The following is an 18,241-nucleotide window of genomic DNA, read 5'->3' as shown; positions in this document are numbered from 1 at the left end:
TACACTCATAATCTCCCTTTGGTGACGATGAAATCTGCTCATAGCAGTGAGTCTTGAAAACTTTTGAGTACTGTAAAGTGGTATCAGATGCCTGGTTGAATTTGTACTCTTCTTTGCTTAGTGTTTGATCATACAATTTCTGATTTAAATCTTAAATTTTGCCAGTTTTAGACTTTACTTAGGGCTGCTTGTGTTTAGACAATGAGTATTTGAGAAGTTTGGGTTCTATTGTGAAATAAAAATAAGGGTGTCCACTTGGACCCTCCTTCACATGTGTCAGAAGTCTACAATAATAATAACAATTATTGATTGTCAAAATAGTTGTAATTAATTTTCTTTAGGCCAGCTAGACAATTAATTGACTAATCTTTGCAGCTCTAGATTAGAGAAAGGAATAAAACTTTTGTAGCAGGATATTATCTTGATCCGCTTAGATTTGTTCTTTTACCTGTTAGAGAGATGATGGCCTGAACAACTACATGAACGAGTGATTGATTATCAGAATAGTTAACCATTCTTATTTTGATCAATTTAATAGACTATTTGTCTCACTTTTATACTCGGACAGCTCATCTTTAGCCTGGCTGCTTTCTCCTTAAGTCTGGAATTATGAATACGTGGCTTGTTTATTCAGGCATGTAAACACTGAAAATATATCAGCAGCCTGAATCTAAAAAAGCATTTAGTTGAATACCTGGGTTCTTCTACTCTCCTGACATGCTCTTGAGCAAGGCATCAAGTCACTCCATGTGTAGAGCTGCTCTGTAGCTCGCCATGACCTCTGACCAGTCTTATGATATATGGCATATGAATTATGGGTTATGACTTAACTTGATCAACAATGGTTAACTGAACCAGGTTAAGGGATTGAGACCACCATGGGCTCAGTAACCCAGCCAGCGTTAGGTCCAGCTGCTGAGTCTAGTCACAGTCCTAACCCCAGCCCTGCCTGCATACTTGTGTCCAGCAAACAGGGAGAGGCGTTGCTAGGACGTTACCATGGCTGCCCACTCTCAAACGGACATTCCTGCTGTGTGTCGAAGCAGGAGGAGGAGAGCTGCGGTGCTTGTTACATCGTCAGTTCCTTATTCGGTCAAAGTGTGGCTTGAACTTGCTGAGCAGCCCACCCAATTTAGAATATGAAGCTGGGGAGGGGAAGGCTCGGGCCGCTGTGTTACTAAAATTAGGCTGTGAGCAGAGACTGGGAGGACCGTGCCCAGTCTGAACAGGATCTATTGTCCTTGGATGCTGACTACTGTAACTGTGATCTCACATCACCCGTCTGAAAAGAGAGAACTTTGGTCTTAAATAATCATGAGAAAGCTCTACAACTTAAATGCTTTAGGTTAGTAGAAATATCAGTAATTAACTGAGAAAGTGGGAGAATAAAGCAGGTGAAGGTTGAGTTGAACAGCTCTTGTTTTATGGGCCTGCTTGTAAAATTTTACAGGACTGCACTCGTGAAGAGGATACCTTTTGTGCTTGTTAAAAGTGCACATACCTTGAAGTGTGTACTTGGCCATATTATGTTCAAGTATTATCAGTACTGTGATAAGTGTTTCACCATTTCAGTCATTTTTCAAGCAAAAATGTCAAACATCTGCTGATTCCAGCTTCTTGATCATTTTTGCACAATTTTTGAACATTTAAAGACTAAATGATGAATTGATTGATCCTGAAAATAAACAGCAGATTAATAAATAATGAAAATAATTTTTAATTTTAGCCCTACTTCAGGCTAATCAGTCGAAGGCCTAGCATCATCCTCATTACTGTGTTATGGCACCTACAGACTGAGATTTCAGCAGTCTTATAAGTTTACTGCAAGTCACACTGTGCAACATGGAGGTAATAAACTTGGATACAGTGTGGGTTTGATGTATGTATACTGGTAACACCTGCTGAATCATACGGTAAGATGCAAGTCAGTGTGCAAGAAAATTTCGTGTGCATCATCTGTCTGCCATTATAGTGGGGGACAATGAAGTTAAGCAAGAATTGAGCCCTTGCAATAGTGGGGTTTATGTGTGTGGAAAAAATCCAAAGAATAGGAGTAGGAGGAGAATGTAGACCTGATCATGGTGACGGGGCCATGACCAAAGATATCACCATGTTTTTTCATGGTAGTCCTCTTTCGTTTCACACAGTGTATGGCAGTAATGAAATATAATATGCATGTCTGTTATATGTTTTTATTAGTGTTAGGGCTGCATAATTAATCACAGTATTATCAAAATCGCAATATGGCCAAGTTTAATATCCAAATTACAGACCCTCTCTGATAAAGGAAAATTGTGTGACAAAACAGCATTATAATGAAGTACTGTAGTGCTGCAGAGATAATCTGACCTATAAATCTTGTTCTCCAGATGAAAGAAAACATGTTTGTTTGGCGCAGACCCCGTCAAATGTCATCATCAGACCCATCAAGTTTTTTTTCCCCAGTGAAAATGAAATTTACAGAACAAAAAAGATAATTCTCAATTCTCAATTGTGAATCCTTTCACAATCGCAATACCTGTCAAAATAATTGCAATATACTGTTTTTACCATATTGTGCGACCCTAATTAGTATATAATCACCTGAAAATGAGAATTGTGTTTTTTTGTTGTTTTTTGTTTGTGTTTTTTTACTTTAGAATGAGCCATTTATATCTACACACAGCGCAGGTCCTCTTTCACGCAGTCCACTGCGCAGTCCGCTGCACGGCCATGTTTCTGTAGGTGGTCAGACAGGGCCTTTTGTCTTTTGTTTGTTTTTGAGTTTCATGGCCACCGCAAGTTCCTCTACATGCTTGGAAGCAGAGAGTGAGATGATGTGTTTACAGTCTGCAAGATGTCCACTAGATACCACTAACTTCTGCACACTGGTCCTTTTGAGTTGGTCATTACATCAGTGACTTCATGACCATCGTCATACAGGAAGTGATAAATAGGTATGACCTCATTGTGTGTTTTAGAAAAAAAAGGATTTTAAGCCCCTCTTGCTGACTGAGGTCTCATTGTTCTGCTTGTGCTGTCCTGGACACCGACTCCTAGATAACCTCCGACTTGAGTGTGACTCACACCCTCCACTAGGCAGCTGTGTGTGTCTGGCATTAAATAAACAAGCATCTGTTGACTTACGGTCCATCCATTGAGCCTAAATAAAGCTTCAGACCCTGTTGGCAGCCGTCAGCAGTTGCTGCTTCTGTTGCACAGACGTTGTTAAAGGCGTTTCTCATCATGTTCAAATCTCTGTGAAAGATGGCGCAACCGTCTGCAAGTTGTGAGTCATTTTTAACACAGGAGGCTAAATGGCAGGCTACACACTGGGCACTGCTAAGTGTTCCTGTGAATGCTGTTTGTGTTTGGAATTGATGGTTTACTTCTTGGAAAATGTCTTTTTCAACCGATGTGCCTCGCCTTATAAGGGCCTGTTGGAAATAATTCCTTGTCTTGCATGTGTGTTTTTATTGAGGTGTTTTTTTCCCCCCCTTGCTAATTGGTGACGTGCCTAAAACTCTACAAACAAAAAGTGCTTTGTGTTGTTGCTGTATAGAAGGTCCTCCAGAAGCCCTTTTCTGAATGTCACACTATAATAGTAGCACTCTGGAAAGTGTTAGTAGGGTGGAGGTGGAGTAGGATGACATTTGCAGGGGTCTCCTAAACCTCTTTTAAACTTGTTTTTGGTTTTAGGCTTCATATAAAAATCTAGTTTCAGTTTCTAATTTTCAGTGATCACTCAGGTCACTCTTTAAGGTGCTACTTTGGAATGTTATTCAGCACAATTATTGAATTATTGAAGACTACCTCATTTGGGCCCATACAGTGAAATTTAGGGCGGCCGTTCCTCAACGGCGCAGCAGTTTTTATGACACGGGCAGCGGAAATGCAGCCTCAGCCGGCGTCATCACTTAAACTAAACAAAGCACACTCTTCGGCGGGAGTAACAGGACATTTCTGGAATAGTTTCTCCTCCTCCCCAAATGGCACCCCCCTCTGACTCCACAGAGGGGCCCAGGATAAGGGGAGAAGGATAAAGCTGGAAGAAGAGGAGGAAAAATGGAGCAGAATGCCAGAAAGCACACAGCTTCCTATCTTACCTTCCTCCCACTTAAAGCATCTATTACCGCCTGTTCTCCCTTGTGTCTGTTAGCACTACCTATGATCTCTCGTTTACTCCCTATTTCCTATAAAAACTCCCTCTCTAGCTAGCGGGTTCTCTTTCTGCAGCAGATCCCTTCTGTCAGTGTCTTTGGCAGAGAGCTGCAGAGACTCTGCTCTGCTGCAGACTCCAGAGGGTAGGAAGCACTGCCATGGCTCTGAGAACAGGGTGAATGTGAAATGTCTTTCTCAGCTGCTCTGGCCTTCTTCTCTGCCACTCAAGACACAGAACTTGAGGATGAGCTCAGCTTAAAAGCAGCTCACTTGTTTCACTTACATGGACCCTAATTTTCCACAAATGATCAGAAGATTAGCCCAATCAGATTAAAAGTTCCCAAGATAAGATAATCACTTCAATCGGAGGAGACTGCCTCAATCCAGGCACATAGGAAGGAATTTTCAATTGGACTGAGAGGGATGGTGTAAACCTTTGATAATCTGTTCAAAAGGAAAATAATAAACATGTAAATTCTTATTCCAATAGAATAAATGTATTCTTCCTGTGCATGTCTGCCCCATGTGGGGGTAGGTGACGTGTCACAAACAGGTTTTCAGGAGGGACAAAAACATGGCAGTACAAAAAACAGAATTGTGAGTAGCAGAGCAGCGTTGATTAATCAATAATTAAATTACTCAGCAACTATTTTGCTAATCGATTAATTGCAATTTATCAAGTCGATTGAGTAATTTTTAAAGAAAAAAGTCAAAATTATGTGATTTCAGCTTCTTAAGTGTGGATATTTTTGGTTTCTTTACTCCTCTACGATAGTAAACTGAATGTCTTTTAGGTTGTGAGTAAAGCAAGACATCTGAGGATGTTGTTCTGGGCTTTGAGAAACACTGACATACACCTGACATTTTAAGACATGCCACTATTCATCGATTGAGAGAGAAAATAATTGACCAGTGAAAATAATTGTTGCAGCCCTACTCAGTAGTAGATAAAACTTTTCTGTTAGAAACATTAAACGCTTTGTAGATGCTAGTAATGTTCCCAGGATACGATGTATGTCCATCTGAAAAATTACAGGGCGGAAACCCTTCTTTGTTCACTGGGAGGTGGCACAATGGAACCAAATTCTTCTCGGTATATTTCTGACAAATAAGATGTTCTGGTCATATTTAGAAAGGAGCCATTAATTTGCGAAACTCTCACAAGACTTATATGCATCGTTTCTTCATTCTCAAAAGATCTAGGTAGGTTTGGGGACTCAAAAACATGTTTAGGGTTAAGGAAATATTATGGTTTGGGTTTAAAGGATCACTCTAGTGAGAGCTTTTGTGGGTCTGGGGTTCCCCTTTAGACATGAACTTCATAGTGGTCAGAACCAGTTTATGCGTGTCAAAAAAGTGTATTATTGGACCACTTTATTTAGCGTCCATTTAAACAGTTGAGATGGAATTTCTCATCACGGTGATTTCAATGGGACTGAAGTAATAATGTCCATGCAGCTGTAGCTTATGTTGAAGTTCAGTAAACATTGTGCGTCGTGCATCATATGCTTTGCATTTTTGTCACAGCAGAAAGAAAGCTCACTTCACATTGTTTACCTGTGAATTGGTAATCCTCTCCACACTTGTGTGCTCTGCTTTCCATGTCATATGTGCTTGGCCATTGCCATGGGAACGGTTGCGGTGCTGTATCACCACCTTAGATTCAGAACTGAATGGTTCTCTGTAGGTGTAGCGCTGTGGGGAAAATGGAGTAATCATCCCATTGATGTGTTTTCTGATCCCCTCCTAAGAATCTGCTAATGCTAGTCTAGTCCGTTAATGGCCATGAACCATGATACCCCCAACATTTCATGGCCCAAGCTTTATTTTAGAATAGAATCATGTAAGGTGAAAAGGGGACTTTCATTTGCCGAACAAAGGCAGTGATCTAATCCAAGCTTTTCAGATATTGAATTCAGAGGGGGGGAGAGGACAGCCGCAGTACAATGGGAGCCAGCAGGCAGATCAAACAGAGCCATCCCACTGGGCGTCACACAGAGCACAACAGCAGCTGGCCTGTCCGCACCAGCAAGGAGCTGCCGGACTGACTGAAACCTCCAGAACAAAGTCCACTATTGAAGACAGTCCAGAACCGGCATATCTGATACTAAAATGCTTTACAAGACACTTACTGAGTTAAAAACTGATTTGAATCTTTGCCAATCCGTCCAACAACTTACTTAATGGTATTGGTGTGGAGGTATGGCTGATTTGTGTATGTCACACTGTACAGCCACACTTTGCATATCAGCTCCTGGAGGACATGCAGAGGTGAGAGGTGCAGTGAATGAGGAATGAGGAGTGACTGACAAAAATGAAACAATATTCAGCCTTTTCACACAGGCTCTGCTACAGCAGTGCTCTGAATGAAGAGGTGCATTCCAGAGCGCCGGTACTTGAATGACCTCCATGCTTGTCCTTGTGAATAGATGAATACGGTGCATTCTTTATTAGCCTGCCTTGCTGGGAGAATGGCATACCTCAACAGGCTTGGTATCCACAGAGCAACGTAGCCCCAAGTCTGTGATAAATGTTGTGATCTATGTCTGGTGGTGTATTTAAGATGTAAAATTGCATTTTTGTCAATGCACCATGAATGAGAAAGAATAAATGAGAACAGTATTTGATTTTTGCCCATGACGTGACTTAACTAGAAATTAAATAGGTTTTCCTTGAGCAGACATTAGTGTGCGCCAGCCAGCATTGCAGATTTCATTAAGATACTGTGCAAAGCTCAGTTAATCAAATGAAATGCCTATTCTGCCTTCTGATGTACAATCCAAACCATATTTGTCCTCTGCTACATGCTCCTCATCCATACATGGCTGTGAGTTGAAGTGAAGGATCATTTGAGTTGGAAAGCGAAAGGAAAGCACATGACAAAGAGATGGGTGGCTGTTAGGAAGACAGGAGATATCTCTGACTGTTTGTAGCACCCTCCCATAGCTTGTCTGTTTACTGGCAGACAGAAATTGCTGCTATTGTTCCTTTTTCTTCTCAACCCAGTGAACACTTCTGTCAGGACTTCAGCTTAGAAAAAACATAGGCTGCATGTTATGTTTTAATGTTTGAAATCTCAACACTCAGTTCTGTTTTCAGGCTAGTACAGGGGTACCCAAACTTTTTAAGACTGAGATGTAAAAAGAATTTGAATTTTGAAAGAAATTTGGTGTCTCCCAAGACCCAAATTTATAAAATCTACTGATAATGAACACAACAAATCAATTTAAAATGAATATGAAATGTATTTTTTTCCTTATAAAAGTAAATCACATCTATAATCAAAGTATGTATTGGGTATAGGCTGTAAGTGGTTTTTCTTTCTGACTGCAGTGAAAAGGTGACGTATTCCCACAGGATGATGGTTTACCCTCGCTCCCCAAATACTTAGACATGAATGGACTTCACTGAAGGATACTGTCATAAATGTAGCTCTTTTAAGGTATAGGGCAGTGCATAATGTGTTTGAGGCATGCAAGTAAGTAAGAGCGAGCAGGAGACTGAGAAAACTTTTAGCAGTAAATTATCAGTCTGGCAGTAAATGTACAGTACAACTGCAACTTGTCAAGACCAAGAAAATACATCTGTTATTTTCCAACTGCTGAAAAAGTTAAAAGTTGTTTAGCGCAGGTGTAAGCTGAGCAGGAAATGCTAATGCTAATGTTAGGGTCGTACTATTATAAGGTTGGCTCTGATGGGATCATATCCCTTTCAGAAGCTCTGCAATCCAGTCTTGAACTGCTGTGTCTTTTTGAGACTTTGTAAAATAAATCCAACACTAAATGTCTGGTTGAATGTTGTTAACCATCCACTGGCAATCCCATAATGCCTTAGATTGAGTCTGTCTGAGTCCGACCAGTCAGAAGCTGTGTTCCTGACCTGTTGTGTTTGACAGCGCTGATCTCAAATGTAATGTGCAATAGAATGACATGAGATTGACCTTAGAAAATAACACAACTGCGGTGATGCGGTTACGGCCACAGCCCTAGCTGAGTATAATGTTAAGTTTCTCAACTCCTCATCACGAACTTGTACTGCCCACTGAAAGGCTAGAGGGCTTTTCATTTGAAAAAGATACAGGACTGGTTAAGCTTGTATTAACAGTAATTGAATGCAGTAACTTTAACAGAGCAAATGTCAGTGTATCACTTTCCTTATGGTATCGCCATACAAGCGATGGCGATAGCTGTGTTCTGCGTCTCATTCCAAGCTGTGTGTTACTATTTCAGGAAATACAGTATGCGTTCTACTCTACCAATTGATGACCAAATGAAAAACTGGTCTGTGAGCCATTTTGGGTTGAGAAACTTCGAGCTGTATCTAAATGATGAGCATTCATCATTAGTTTGGAGGACACGTGCCCCCTCCATTGATCCCATTCCCGCCATCACTGCTCGGACTTGTGTTTGTGCAGTCTAGCAAAAGAGGAAACTAAGAGGCCGTCCCAGTCTTAATCACACCAGAAGTTTCCTCTTACTCTCGGACAGCAGTTCTGCAGATTAATGGAGGGGAAGTGTGCTGGAGCATTTCAGACAAGGGGGTCGGCTCTCCGCTCTTTCCCTCCCACTTAAGTCTTCTTGAGGGCAGCCTGTAATGTGTATGAAAGAGTCATTGTCTGGAATGGGCCCTCTCTGGGTGAGCACAGTAAAATGCTCCGGGCCATAAAGGTTGTGCAACAGAGATGTGATCTCTATCAAGATTGCCGGGACCTTTTTTCCGTTTCCTTCTCTGCCATAAGCCAAGTGCTATCAGTTTTAGAAACCTTTTACAGATGTTTTGATTGCTATTTGGTGTTTTATGCTTGCAATTACTTAACCTGGGATGTTCCCACCCTGCGCTTAAAAGAATAGTCTGGATTGTTTAATGTGACCCTTTTCCACAGCAGTTCACTGTGATCTACCTTGTGCCCCTCTCTGCTTTTCCAAACTGGGGAGTTTGCTGTAGATAAGACACTGACTATTGATAAGTACCCTCTCATTAAGTAATCTGAATGATCCCTTTAATAGTCTCTGTAAGATAGAAACAGGTGCCATCGGTTGTGTACTCAGTCTTCAGGAATGGTACTTGCATTATATTGCTGATAGTTAATCTATCTCTATACTTAATTGCTATCTGTCCTGTTTATTTAAGGCGGGGAGTGATGGAGAAAGCATCGGGAACTGCCCCTTCTCTCAGAGGCTCTTCATGATCCTGTGGCTTAAAGGAGTCGTCTTCAACGTCACCACGGTAGACCTCAAGAGGTGAGCTCCACTCCTCCTCTCCTCTTTTTTTCTCTTCTTCGTTGCCTTCTTGTCATTCACTGTTCAAACCAGGATAAAAATATCCGTATTTTTGCTCTTTTTCTTCTTTGATAGTCTCCTATAGCTTTTCTGGGCGTTTCCACAAAGGCCTTAGCGGCTCTGTAGCGCTTTGATCCAGCCCCACCTCTAACACGCTCACTGCTTCCCCACTGCTTATTTGGTTTTCCCATGACCCTTTCCCAGGCTGGAGAAAATCGGAGAAAAATAAACACACAGACTCTGGAGAGGCTATTTAAGGTTCTTCACTCCGTTTAACTTCCTGCCTTGATTTTGGTGGGCAACATGTTATTTTTCACCACTGGGATCAGAAAAACGGTTATCCCCTGCAATTTCGACTGTGATTTTATTTTTCCTTCCCAGCTGCAAGCGAACGTGCTTTCACATGTGGATTCCAGAGCTAGACGCTCTTCACCAAACCCACTATGTTTTCTGTGTGTATGATTCATCTAAATGCTCCCTAAATGTTTTTCCACTTACCAAGAACGGACAGGCAAGTGCCAGATTATTTTCAGGCATGGACGTCTGGTTTGTATGGTCTTTCTTCGTCACGTGTGTTTGACTCAGAGATTCTAGATGTCTGACGGGCGTCTCCTCCTCTGGGATATGGAGACAACACACAACCAAGAAGTACTTGATAAATGTCCTGTTTTTAAATGGCTAAAAGGAGGAAAATGGCGTTCATTTGACTAGTCATTTGGTTTTCCTGCAAGCCTGCACATTCAAGATGAGTGCATAGCTCTGGGTGTATTTGCATATATTTTCCCTGGCAGAGGAAGTATAACATAAAACAAAGCTTGCTGATATCCTGTAAAAGGCAATGGAGGATGTCCGCCTACTTAGCAGTGTCTGTTTACTCCTCTCTTCTCAAACAACCCTTTGTTCAACTGGAGTTGCCACTTGATGCTTTATTTTCTATTTCTTCTTAGTGCAGGGGTGTCAAACATATGGTCCACGGGCCAGAACCAGGTCCAATCAGGGCCACTGAATGCAACTTTCACACTTCACAAGTCACTAAAAGTTATTAATTTCAGTTTTTCAATAAAATGCACTCTTATTCTTGATTTATATTGTTGAAATTACACTTATTTTTCTTAAGACATCTCTGGCTGTTGATCTGTTGTCTGAAGTCTAACCCTTAATCTTTTCAGAATATTTTACTTCTTTACACTAAAACAAGGGAGAAGTTGGAGATATTGCTATTTATAGCTATTATGCAATAGGTTTTACTGGTATGGCCCACTTGAGATCAAACTGAGCTGTGTGTCCATGAACTAAAATGAGTTTTACATCCCTGTGCTCAGGTAACATGTAATTCGAGCTTTGTTTTGTCCATGCTATGTAGCATCTGTAATCTTGAGTAAACATAAAAAGACTGTGTATTACAAAAGGAGGTGTGTGTTTGCCATGTTTATGGCCATTTTATTGTAGTATTTAAATGGCAGAACAGTGGATGTTGTTAGGCTTGTAGGACTGTCACATGTCACTTCTGCAAGTCCTTGACTTTACATCATCTCTTCGGTCAAGACGGTCGCCCTGCTGATCCTTGTTTCTGTGATAAAAGTCTGCTGTTCTGAAGACAGTTGGTTGCCCCCTCCTCAGTGATATCATTGGGTGAGGGTGCCACTTCCCCTTCACATGCCGGAGAGTTGAAGTCATTTCCCGTTTTCTGTGCCCTTAGATGGCCTGTCCCAAAACTGGAGCCACCATTGTGAACATTGTTACATCAAAAACCTGGAACATTTAAGAGTCTGTGGCTGGATTTCACCAATAAGGACTGAAGCTGATAAAATCCTGTCTTTAAACTTCAAATTATATCGTATCAAACGTTTAAATCTCTCTTTAAACCTCTCATTTTTTTACTCTGACTCTAGATTAAATTTAATTCTTTTGGATAAAAACTTAATTAAAAATGTAATTCAGTATTAATTTCAAACTTACACTTGGAGAAAGAGGTTTAATTTTTAAAATGGCCGCCTTTTTGAGATGGATTGAGCAAATTATCAAGTTCCTAAAAGAAACTGAGTTTTATGTTGAGTCTCTCTTTTCAGTTGCCAGTCTCTTTTTTCCTTACGTTGCTGTTGTTTGTTTTTAAATGTTAAATTATTTGTCCATATGGGTCCATTAATTTGGGAAAGTTTTTCTCGAAGGAGGAAAAATTAGAGCTTATCTGCCCAGCCATTGTGAGAAGGCTAACTAGGGTAGCGTTAACTAACTTTTTATCTGGTGAGAAAACATGGCAGCATTTTGTTAACTTGGCAAGCAAACAGTGTAAGATTTTAATTCTTTAGCTAACAAGTAAACAGTGTAACAGACCAAAGTTAAGTTTTTCCCTCTCTTTTATACTTAGGATCTTCCAGCAGCACTCAAATTTATTTTTATGTGTTTTAATTTGGCAAGCATCTCCATACTGATTAAACTAATTACATCACTAAACTTGGATTTACTAAACTGAGATTAGTTTTTAATAATGCAGCAGCAGAGTTCTGCTTAATTATAAATCTACATTTATTCATTCATACCTGGTTTTGTTAAACTCTGATCAAAAGAGAGTTTTGGTGCATCCCAGTCTCTGTGTATAGATGTCGTTGCTAGTTACACGAGATCAAAGAGCGTTCACACTGTCTGCTGGCTTGTGGTGACCTATTAGGCTCCAGCAGTTGCTTAGCTGCTGCTGTGTTTTTTGTCTTAACACTGAAGAGATTTCAGCTTCTGGGTCCTGTGGATTTCACAAGTCGTGTTTGCACCATTCATTCAACACATGCTCATTTTTGTTTGTGTGTCAGTGTCATCTGCCTGCCAGAGACATCTGGTACAAAATGTGCTGGTTTGAAGGCCGCAGAGAGAAAAGGACACACAAACAGGCTCATGGAGACGGACAGCACACACACTCACTTAAAGGCAAAGCACTGAGCAGCTGTACAGCTACTAGTTGGAGAAGTATGAGAGCTGGATGTCTCTAAAGTTCAACAGGCTGTCAAAGAGGCATAGTGATTTCTGGGTTATTGTCCACTGACATTGAATGTTCAGAGAATATTGTAACAATGAATATCATTTTGGACAATGATATCTTGTTTTCTTCTTTTCACATTAATAAACACATTTGCATAATGGTCTTAAATATTTTATCTTGGCACCAGTCAAAAGTTTGGACACACTTCTTATTCAATGTTTTTTCCTCAAGTCTTTTTAAATTATGGTTCAGATTAAACCAACAGTGTACAAAGTTGTTGAAGTGAAAGGTGACTGGTTTGAGGAACCTTATATATCACAGAGCATGTTATTAAATCTTTGACTGGAAGTGCAGAAGATGGTGTGCGGGAGTCTTTTATATTTTAGATTCTAAGAAAACACATTTTTTACTTGCAACTTACTTTTATCGTTTCATGATGACACAACATAATTTCTACAATGTAGAAAAATAATACAAAATAAAGAAAACATTGCATGAGAAGATGTGTCCAGACTTTCGACTGGTACTGTATATATAGTGATGAAAGTTACTTTTACTGGTTAGATCCATAAACATGCCTGATTTTTTTTTAAGGGTTTAATAGGTTGCATAACTTGGTTCTGTTTGCTTTGATCCACTAAAGTTGTTCCTGTTCTCGTCTAGGAAGCCTGCAGACCTCCAGAACCTGGCCCCGGGCACACACCCACCCTTCATCACTTTCAATGGCGAGGTCAAAACTGATGTCAACAAGATCGAGGAGTTCCTTGAGGATGTCCTCTGCCCACCCAAGTGAGTACTTTCTCACCCCGGTGGAAACACTGTGACACACTGCACTGCCATGTCATAAGAACAGTGTTAGCATTTAAATGCTATGTTAGCTTGTAATGAAGGGTAGAAGAATTATACAGATTTGAATTGAAACAAATGTTTTCTTAAATTAAAAGTCTTGTATTTATCTAAAATTCTCTTATTGTCTTGAAAAGATGTCCGTCCATCTCTCAATACTTTCTGAATTCCAGTCTGTGCCCATTTGTTCCTATTAAAGAAATATTCTTCAGAAATTGGTCACAAATACACACTTTTATTTCTTTACAGATCCCAGCTGGTTTAGGCCAATTATTTATCTTTAGTTTTTGTTTTGCAAACATAACTGAAGCAAGAATAAATGTTGCATTGTTTTACTATTTTCACAGGCAAAACACTCACGCTCACACACTTGTGAATATTTACAGTTTTTAGAAGTCTATGCCACAGAGAAATATGTTCTATCATGGCTATACAGACATTACCACATACATATATGTGTTTACTTGTATGTTTGCCTGTGTGCAGGTACATCAAGCTTGGTGCGAGACACCCAGAGTCCAACACAGCTGGTATGGACATCTTCGCCAAGTTTTCAGCATACATAAAAAACTCAAAACCAGATGCAAATGAGGGTAAGTTACCTGTGTCTGTCTTTGACACACACACACACACACACACACACACACACACACACACACACACACACACACACACACACACACACACACAGAGGGGTGGGTACACTGGTTAAGAGCAGAGATCCAGAAACCGTCCAATTGTGTAGGGAGAGTTTACTGGTTGCTAAGTGATATTTGTGGCCCCTGCCCTGATTGGTGGATCGCAGCCTCAGTCAGGAACACAGAGCTTTTGTTCTGCTGCCTCCTCCTGTCCTGAGGCTCCCCGACTCACCTGGTCAAGCTCGCTGGAAAACCGCAGAACAAACCGCCGCTCAAAATCTCATCCTTCCCGTTATTGATTTATGCCCCTGCTGTTAAGAAACAGGTCATATCATAAACTTTAACAGATAAAATAATTGAATCAATATGAGAAATATGTCGTCTGTTGTCTCATAGATCCTGTTGCATCCTGGGTGAAACAATTTGTGTAATTGTGTCCACAGAAAGATGTTTATGGTGTTGACAAAATACCAAGATTTTGTGTCATGTTTTAGTTGGCTGCTCTCCACCCTGGGAAAATATTGAACCATGGTGAGCTGGATATGAAAGCTAAGACTGTGTCAACACAGTTTGAGACCAGATCTCATGGTTCAGTGATAAGTGTTCACCAAAGTAACAGGTCAAGAGTACTGTGGAACCACTGAATCGAGCATTCTTTTTTTTTTTTTCTCTGCATTCATATCATATTTCCCAACAATGGTATTAATAGTTAATGAATAATCTGTAGATGGATGGAAATGGGGTGAGGACAAAGTCTAACACCCATGCAATCAATGGCAATCAATTGAAATGTGTTGTATTGTGTATTACGCTGCTATTGTAATAGAATGTGTTTTATTGTACAGGTTTCCTGTTTTTATAATATACACATGCTTTTCTCTTGATGAAATGCTGCCCCCGTGTGGTTGATCAACATATGAGCATAGCAGCTGTAACAGGAAGTCTCAGGAACGATTTGTGACAATTTAATGCTGTTAAAAGTTGATTATTTGGTCATATTGAATATATAAATAAAGTTAAATTAAAACAGCTTTTACTTTTTAAATATTTATTTAGTATCCCTCATGTGTCTTTGCAGCTCTGGAGCGTGGCCTTCTGAAGACACTGCAGAAGCTGGATGAGTATCTTCGCTCGCCGCTGCCCGATGAGATCGACCACAACAGCATCGAGGACGTCAAGGTCTCCAACCGCAACTTCTTGGATGGTGATGAAATGACCCTGGCCGACTGTAACCTGCTGCCCAAGCTGCACATAGTCAAGGTGAGCAGTTTAAACATCGCTGAGTCTTTGTCCCCCGCCTCACAGTTGCTTTCACATCAATGCACCTGATGCAGCATCTTCAAAGGTACTGCATTAGACAACATCATGAACCAACAGACAATTTCCATTATCGATTAATCTAGAAAATAACTATTTTCTCAGTTCGTTAATCATTTGGCTTATACAAACAAATAGTTACAACAAAATGCACAATCACTGCACAATTTCCTGAAGTCCAAGTTGGCATCTACAATTATAAAAAATATAAAAAGAACAGTCCAAAGTTAATTCAGTTTACCATCACAGACGACAAAGAAAAGCAGCAAATCTTTACATTTTAAAAGTTGGAACTAGTGAATCTTTGTTTTTTCTGTGATTTGCTTAAACACTTACTAAAATCCAAGTAAGAGGCTGGTGAAAGATGACTGTGTTCTGTTTTTTTCTTTTGTTTGTTTCATAGTGATTTTTTTCAAACTTCATAATGATAGGTATTAGTCTTGTTAACCCTATTTCTTTAATCTAAATATATTTTTTGGAAATTGCTTTCATTTTTTTTATTTACCAGTTAAGTTTTCAAGTCTACGAATATTATTGAAATCTGATATACTCCTTGAAGAGTGCTTGGTTTTCATTAAGGGTGTGTTTTTTTGTTTTTTTTTAAATTCTGCCTGGCATCACAATTTAGATGTGATGATAAATGCTCTGAGAGTCTTGAAAGGGCTTGAATTTCCTCTTAAAAAGCTCTACAAACCTCATACAGTGACTAGAATAACTATTCCATTATTAGTGAAGATGACAAATTTTTCAAATTCCTAATAAGTATGTTTTCTAGAGAGATGATTCATGTCACAGTCTAGTTTGCCAGTGAGATTTCTAACTTTTGGCACCTTCCTCCAGGTTGTGGCCAAGAAGTACAGAGGCTTCGACATCCCCAAAGAGATGACGGCCATCTGGAAGTACCTGAACAACGCCTACACACGCGAAGAGTTCACCAACACCTGCCCCAGCGACAAGGAGATCGAGATAGCCTACGGAGATGTAGCCAAGAGGCTGGTCAAATAAGCCCCTGTGTCCCGACCTCCTCCTCCCTCCATCCCTCACCCTGTAACCCCCCCACCCCCCTTTACACCTCCCTCTCCTCAGCACCGGGACTGATGTGCTCATTCACGAGAAAGAAAAAAAAAACTCTGGACTTCTTTTCCTTCTCTCCTCATGTAGAGCGAACCCCACCCAATGCATGAACCCTTCTCGATCATTATTCTCAAGACCTCTTTAGTCGATTCAGCTAAGGTCACCACTGCTCCACCTTTCATCATTAATCGCTTTTTCATTTGCTTGATGAATGTTGTGAGATGGCGAGGTGTTGATGAGGCAGCCAGACACGTATATCAGTGCTTATCAATGTCGGGAGCTTCGTCAGAGAACGCTCCCTGATAAGTGACCTTTGAGATGACCTTCTGCCTGCAGCGTGCAGCGGAGACGTCACCAGCTTTTGTTAATTTTCTGTTGTCTGTTAAATATTGAAACAGCTCTTTGTAGGTTTGCTATAAAGTGAACACTGAGAAGCATTTTATTCCCTGTCTTTTGGCTTTGTAAGAGGGATTGTAAACAGTGTTGAAGCTTCAAGTGTTTGACAGGTTTAAGTAGAAGCTGAAGCTAATCCAAACCTGAATGACGGACATATCAAGTGAACGATGCTTTATTTTAGTGTTTAAAATAAATCAAAAATAATTGTAAGCGCAGGTAAAGCTACCTGGTATCCATGCTCTGATTTTCTCTTTGCCTCAAACCGGCAAAAGTAGCTCAGCTCAGTAGAATTGTAGAGAATTTCCAATACCGGCTGCAGAACTCAGGAGAAATCAAACCTGAGGTCAAGAAATATCTAACCATATGTAGCTTATGTGTAGACTGGCCTTTTGTTAATCACCACATTGCCATATAAAGTGTTCATTTAGACACTGAGCAGCACATAAAAACTTGCAGACTCTTTCTTCTCCTGTGAAGCATGAAGGAAAGTCTGAAGGCAGACTGTAGCGGTAGTTTGGATTACACGTGGCGGACCAAAAAGGGGCACATTACTCACTACTGGTCTCACTGTGGATAGGATGACTCCGGCTATGTCAACTAGTGAAGTCAAAGAAAAAAAAGAAAAGAAACGACACACTCTCAATGTTTCCTTCTCCGTATCTTACTGGAATGAAGGATGTGCAGAAAAGGCAACACTAAAGATATTTATGGAAACAAAAAAAGCGTCCGAGGAGAGTAACAATGAAACAAACACCTGGTTGAACTTCACTTTCTCTTCAGTACAGTGCGTAGATTGATCTCTAAGGTAGTGAATGTATGTTATGATACAGTAGCTCCAAAAGTGCTTTAGGGAGGATAAAGCAAAACACGTTTTTGTTTTCTCCTGTTTGCCATGTTTCTCAGACATTTTGTCATGAGACAAATTTGATTTAAAAAAAAAAAAAAAGGAATTGTAAATATTTGTTTTGATTGCTCAGAATTCAATGTGTAAATTTTATACATTTCATCTGAGTTTTGAGGAGAAATGGGCCATTTCTCGCCTGCTTGGATTCTAATTCTAGATAAACCATCTCCTCTTTGCCTTACTTGTTTTTCTCTCTGAGCATGTTTTGCAGCAGGAAGGTTTTTCAGAGATCATTTCATTACAACACGAGTGTGATGTTGTACAAAGAAAATATCCAAGCTATGTCATGGCTTTTTTTTAACAATATTGACTGAATTGAAATAAACTTCTTATTGGCACTCTGACTTGTGTTTTTGTCTAAACCCTCAGTGTTATTATGTAGGTCTGGATATTGGTACTAACCTAAACAGCCCAGTATCAAGTGATAATGAAACGTCTCCCATCAAATTGTCAAAAGTACTTACATCAGAATCAATAATGTCAGATTTAGTTTCATTTGATCTGTTCACACAGTCTTAAAAAGCAGATCTGTCAGTTCTCCATGGTAAAATCCAAATTTGGGATATTTTTTACCTGCAGTGAAAACACAGCACCCCACTGAGGGATCCAGGATCTTCAGGGGCCTCTCACCATTATTCCAGAATTTAAAAGTAAAATGAATTTCAGGAATGTTTTT

At 40.1% G+C, this 18,241-nt stretch overlaps 1 protein-coding gene across 1 annotated transcript in view; it reads left to right on the top strand.

The window, feature by feature from the left end:
* Positions 1–17,909, top strand: part of clic4 (CLIC family member 4) — a 28,006-nt gene extending 10,097 nt beyond the window's left edge. Inside the window, exons 2-6 of the mRNA XM_084742079.1 lie at positions 9,271–9,380; positions 13,054–13,179; positions 13,723–13,829; positions 14,953–15,134; positions 16,032–17,909. Coding sequence (XP_084598205.1) covers positions 9,271–9,380; positions 13,054–13,179; positions 13,723–13,829; positions 14,953–15,134; positions 16,032–16,196 — 690 coding nt within the window. The 3' untranslated portion in view covers positions 16,197–17,909. The remainder of the gene's footprint in view (positions 1–9,270; positions 9,381–13,053; positions 13,180–13,722; positions 13,830–14,952; positions 15,135–16,031) is intronic.
* The last annotated feature ends 332 nt before the right edge of the window (positions 17,910–18,241 follow it).

This window comes from Lutjanus erythropterus, chromosome 18 (assembly GCF_056507025.1).
Source record: "Lutjanus erythropterus isolate fLutEry1 chromosome 18, fLutEry1.hap2, whole genome shotgun sequence".
NCBI classification, from domain to species: Eukaryota; Metazoa; Chordata; class Actinopteri; order Lutjaniformes; family Lutjanidae; genus Lutjanus; species Lutjanus erythropterus.
Note: the sequence above shows the minus strand (reverse complement) of the source record. Positions and strands in the feature narration are given on the sequence as shown.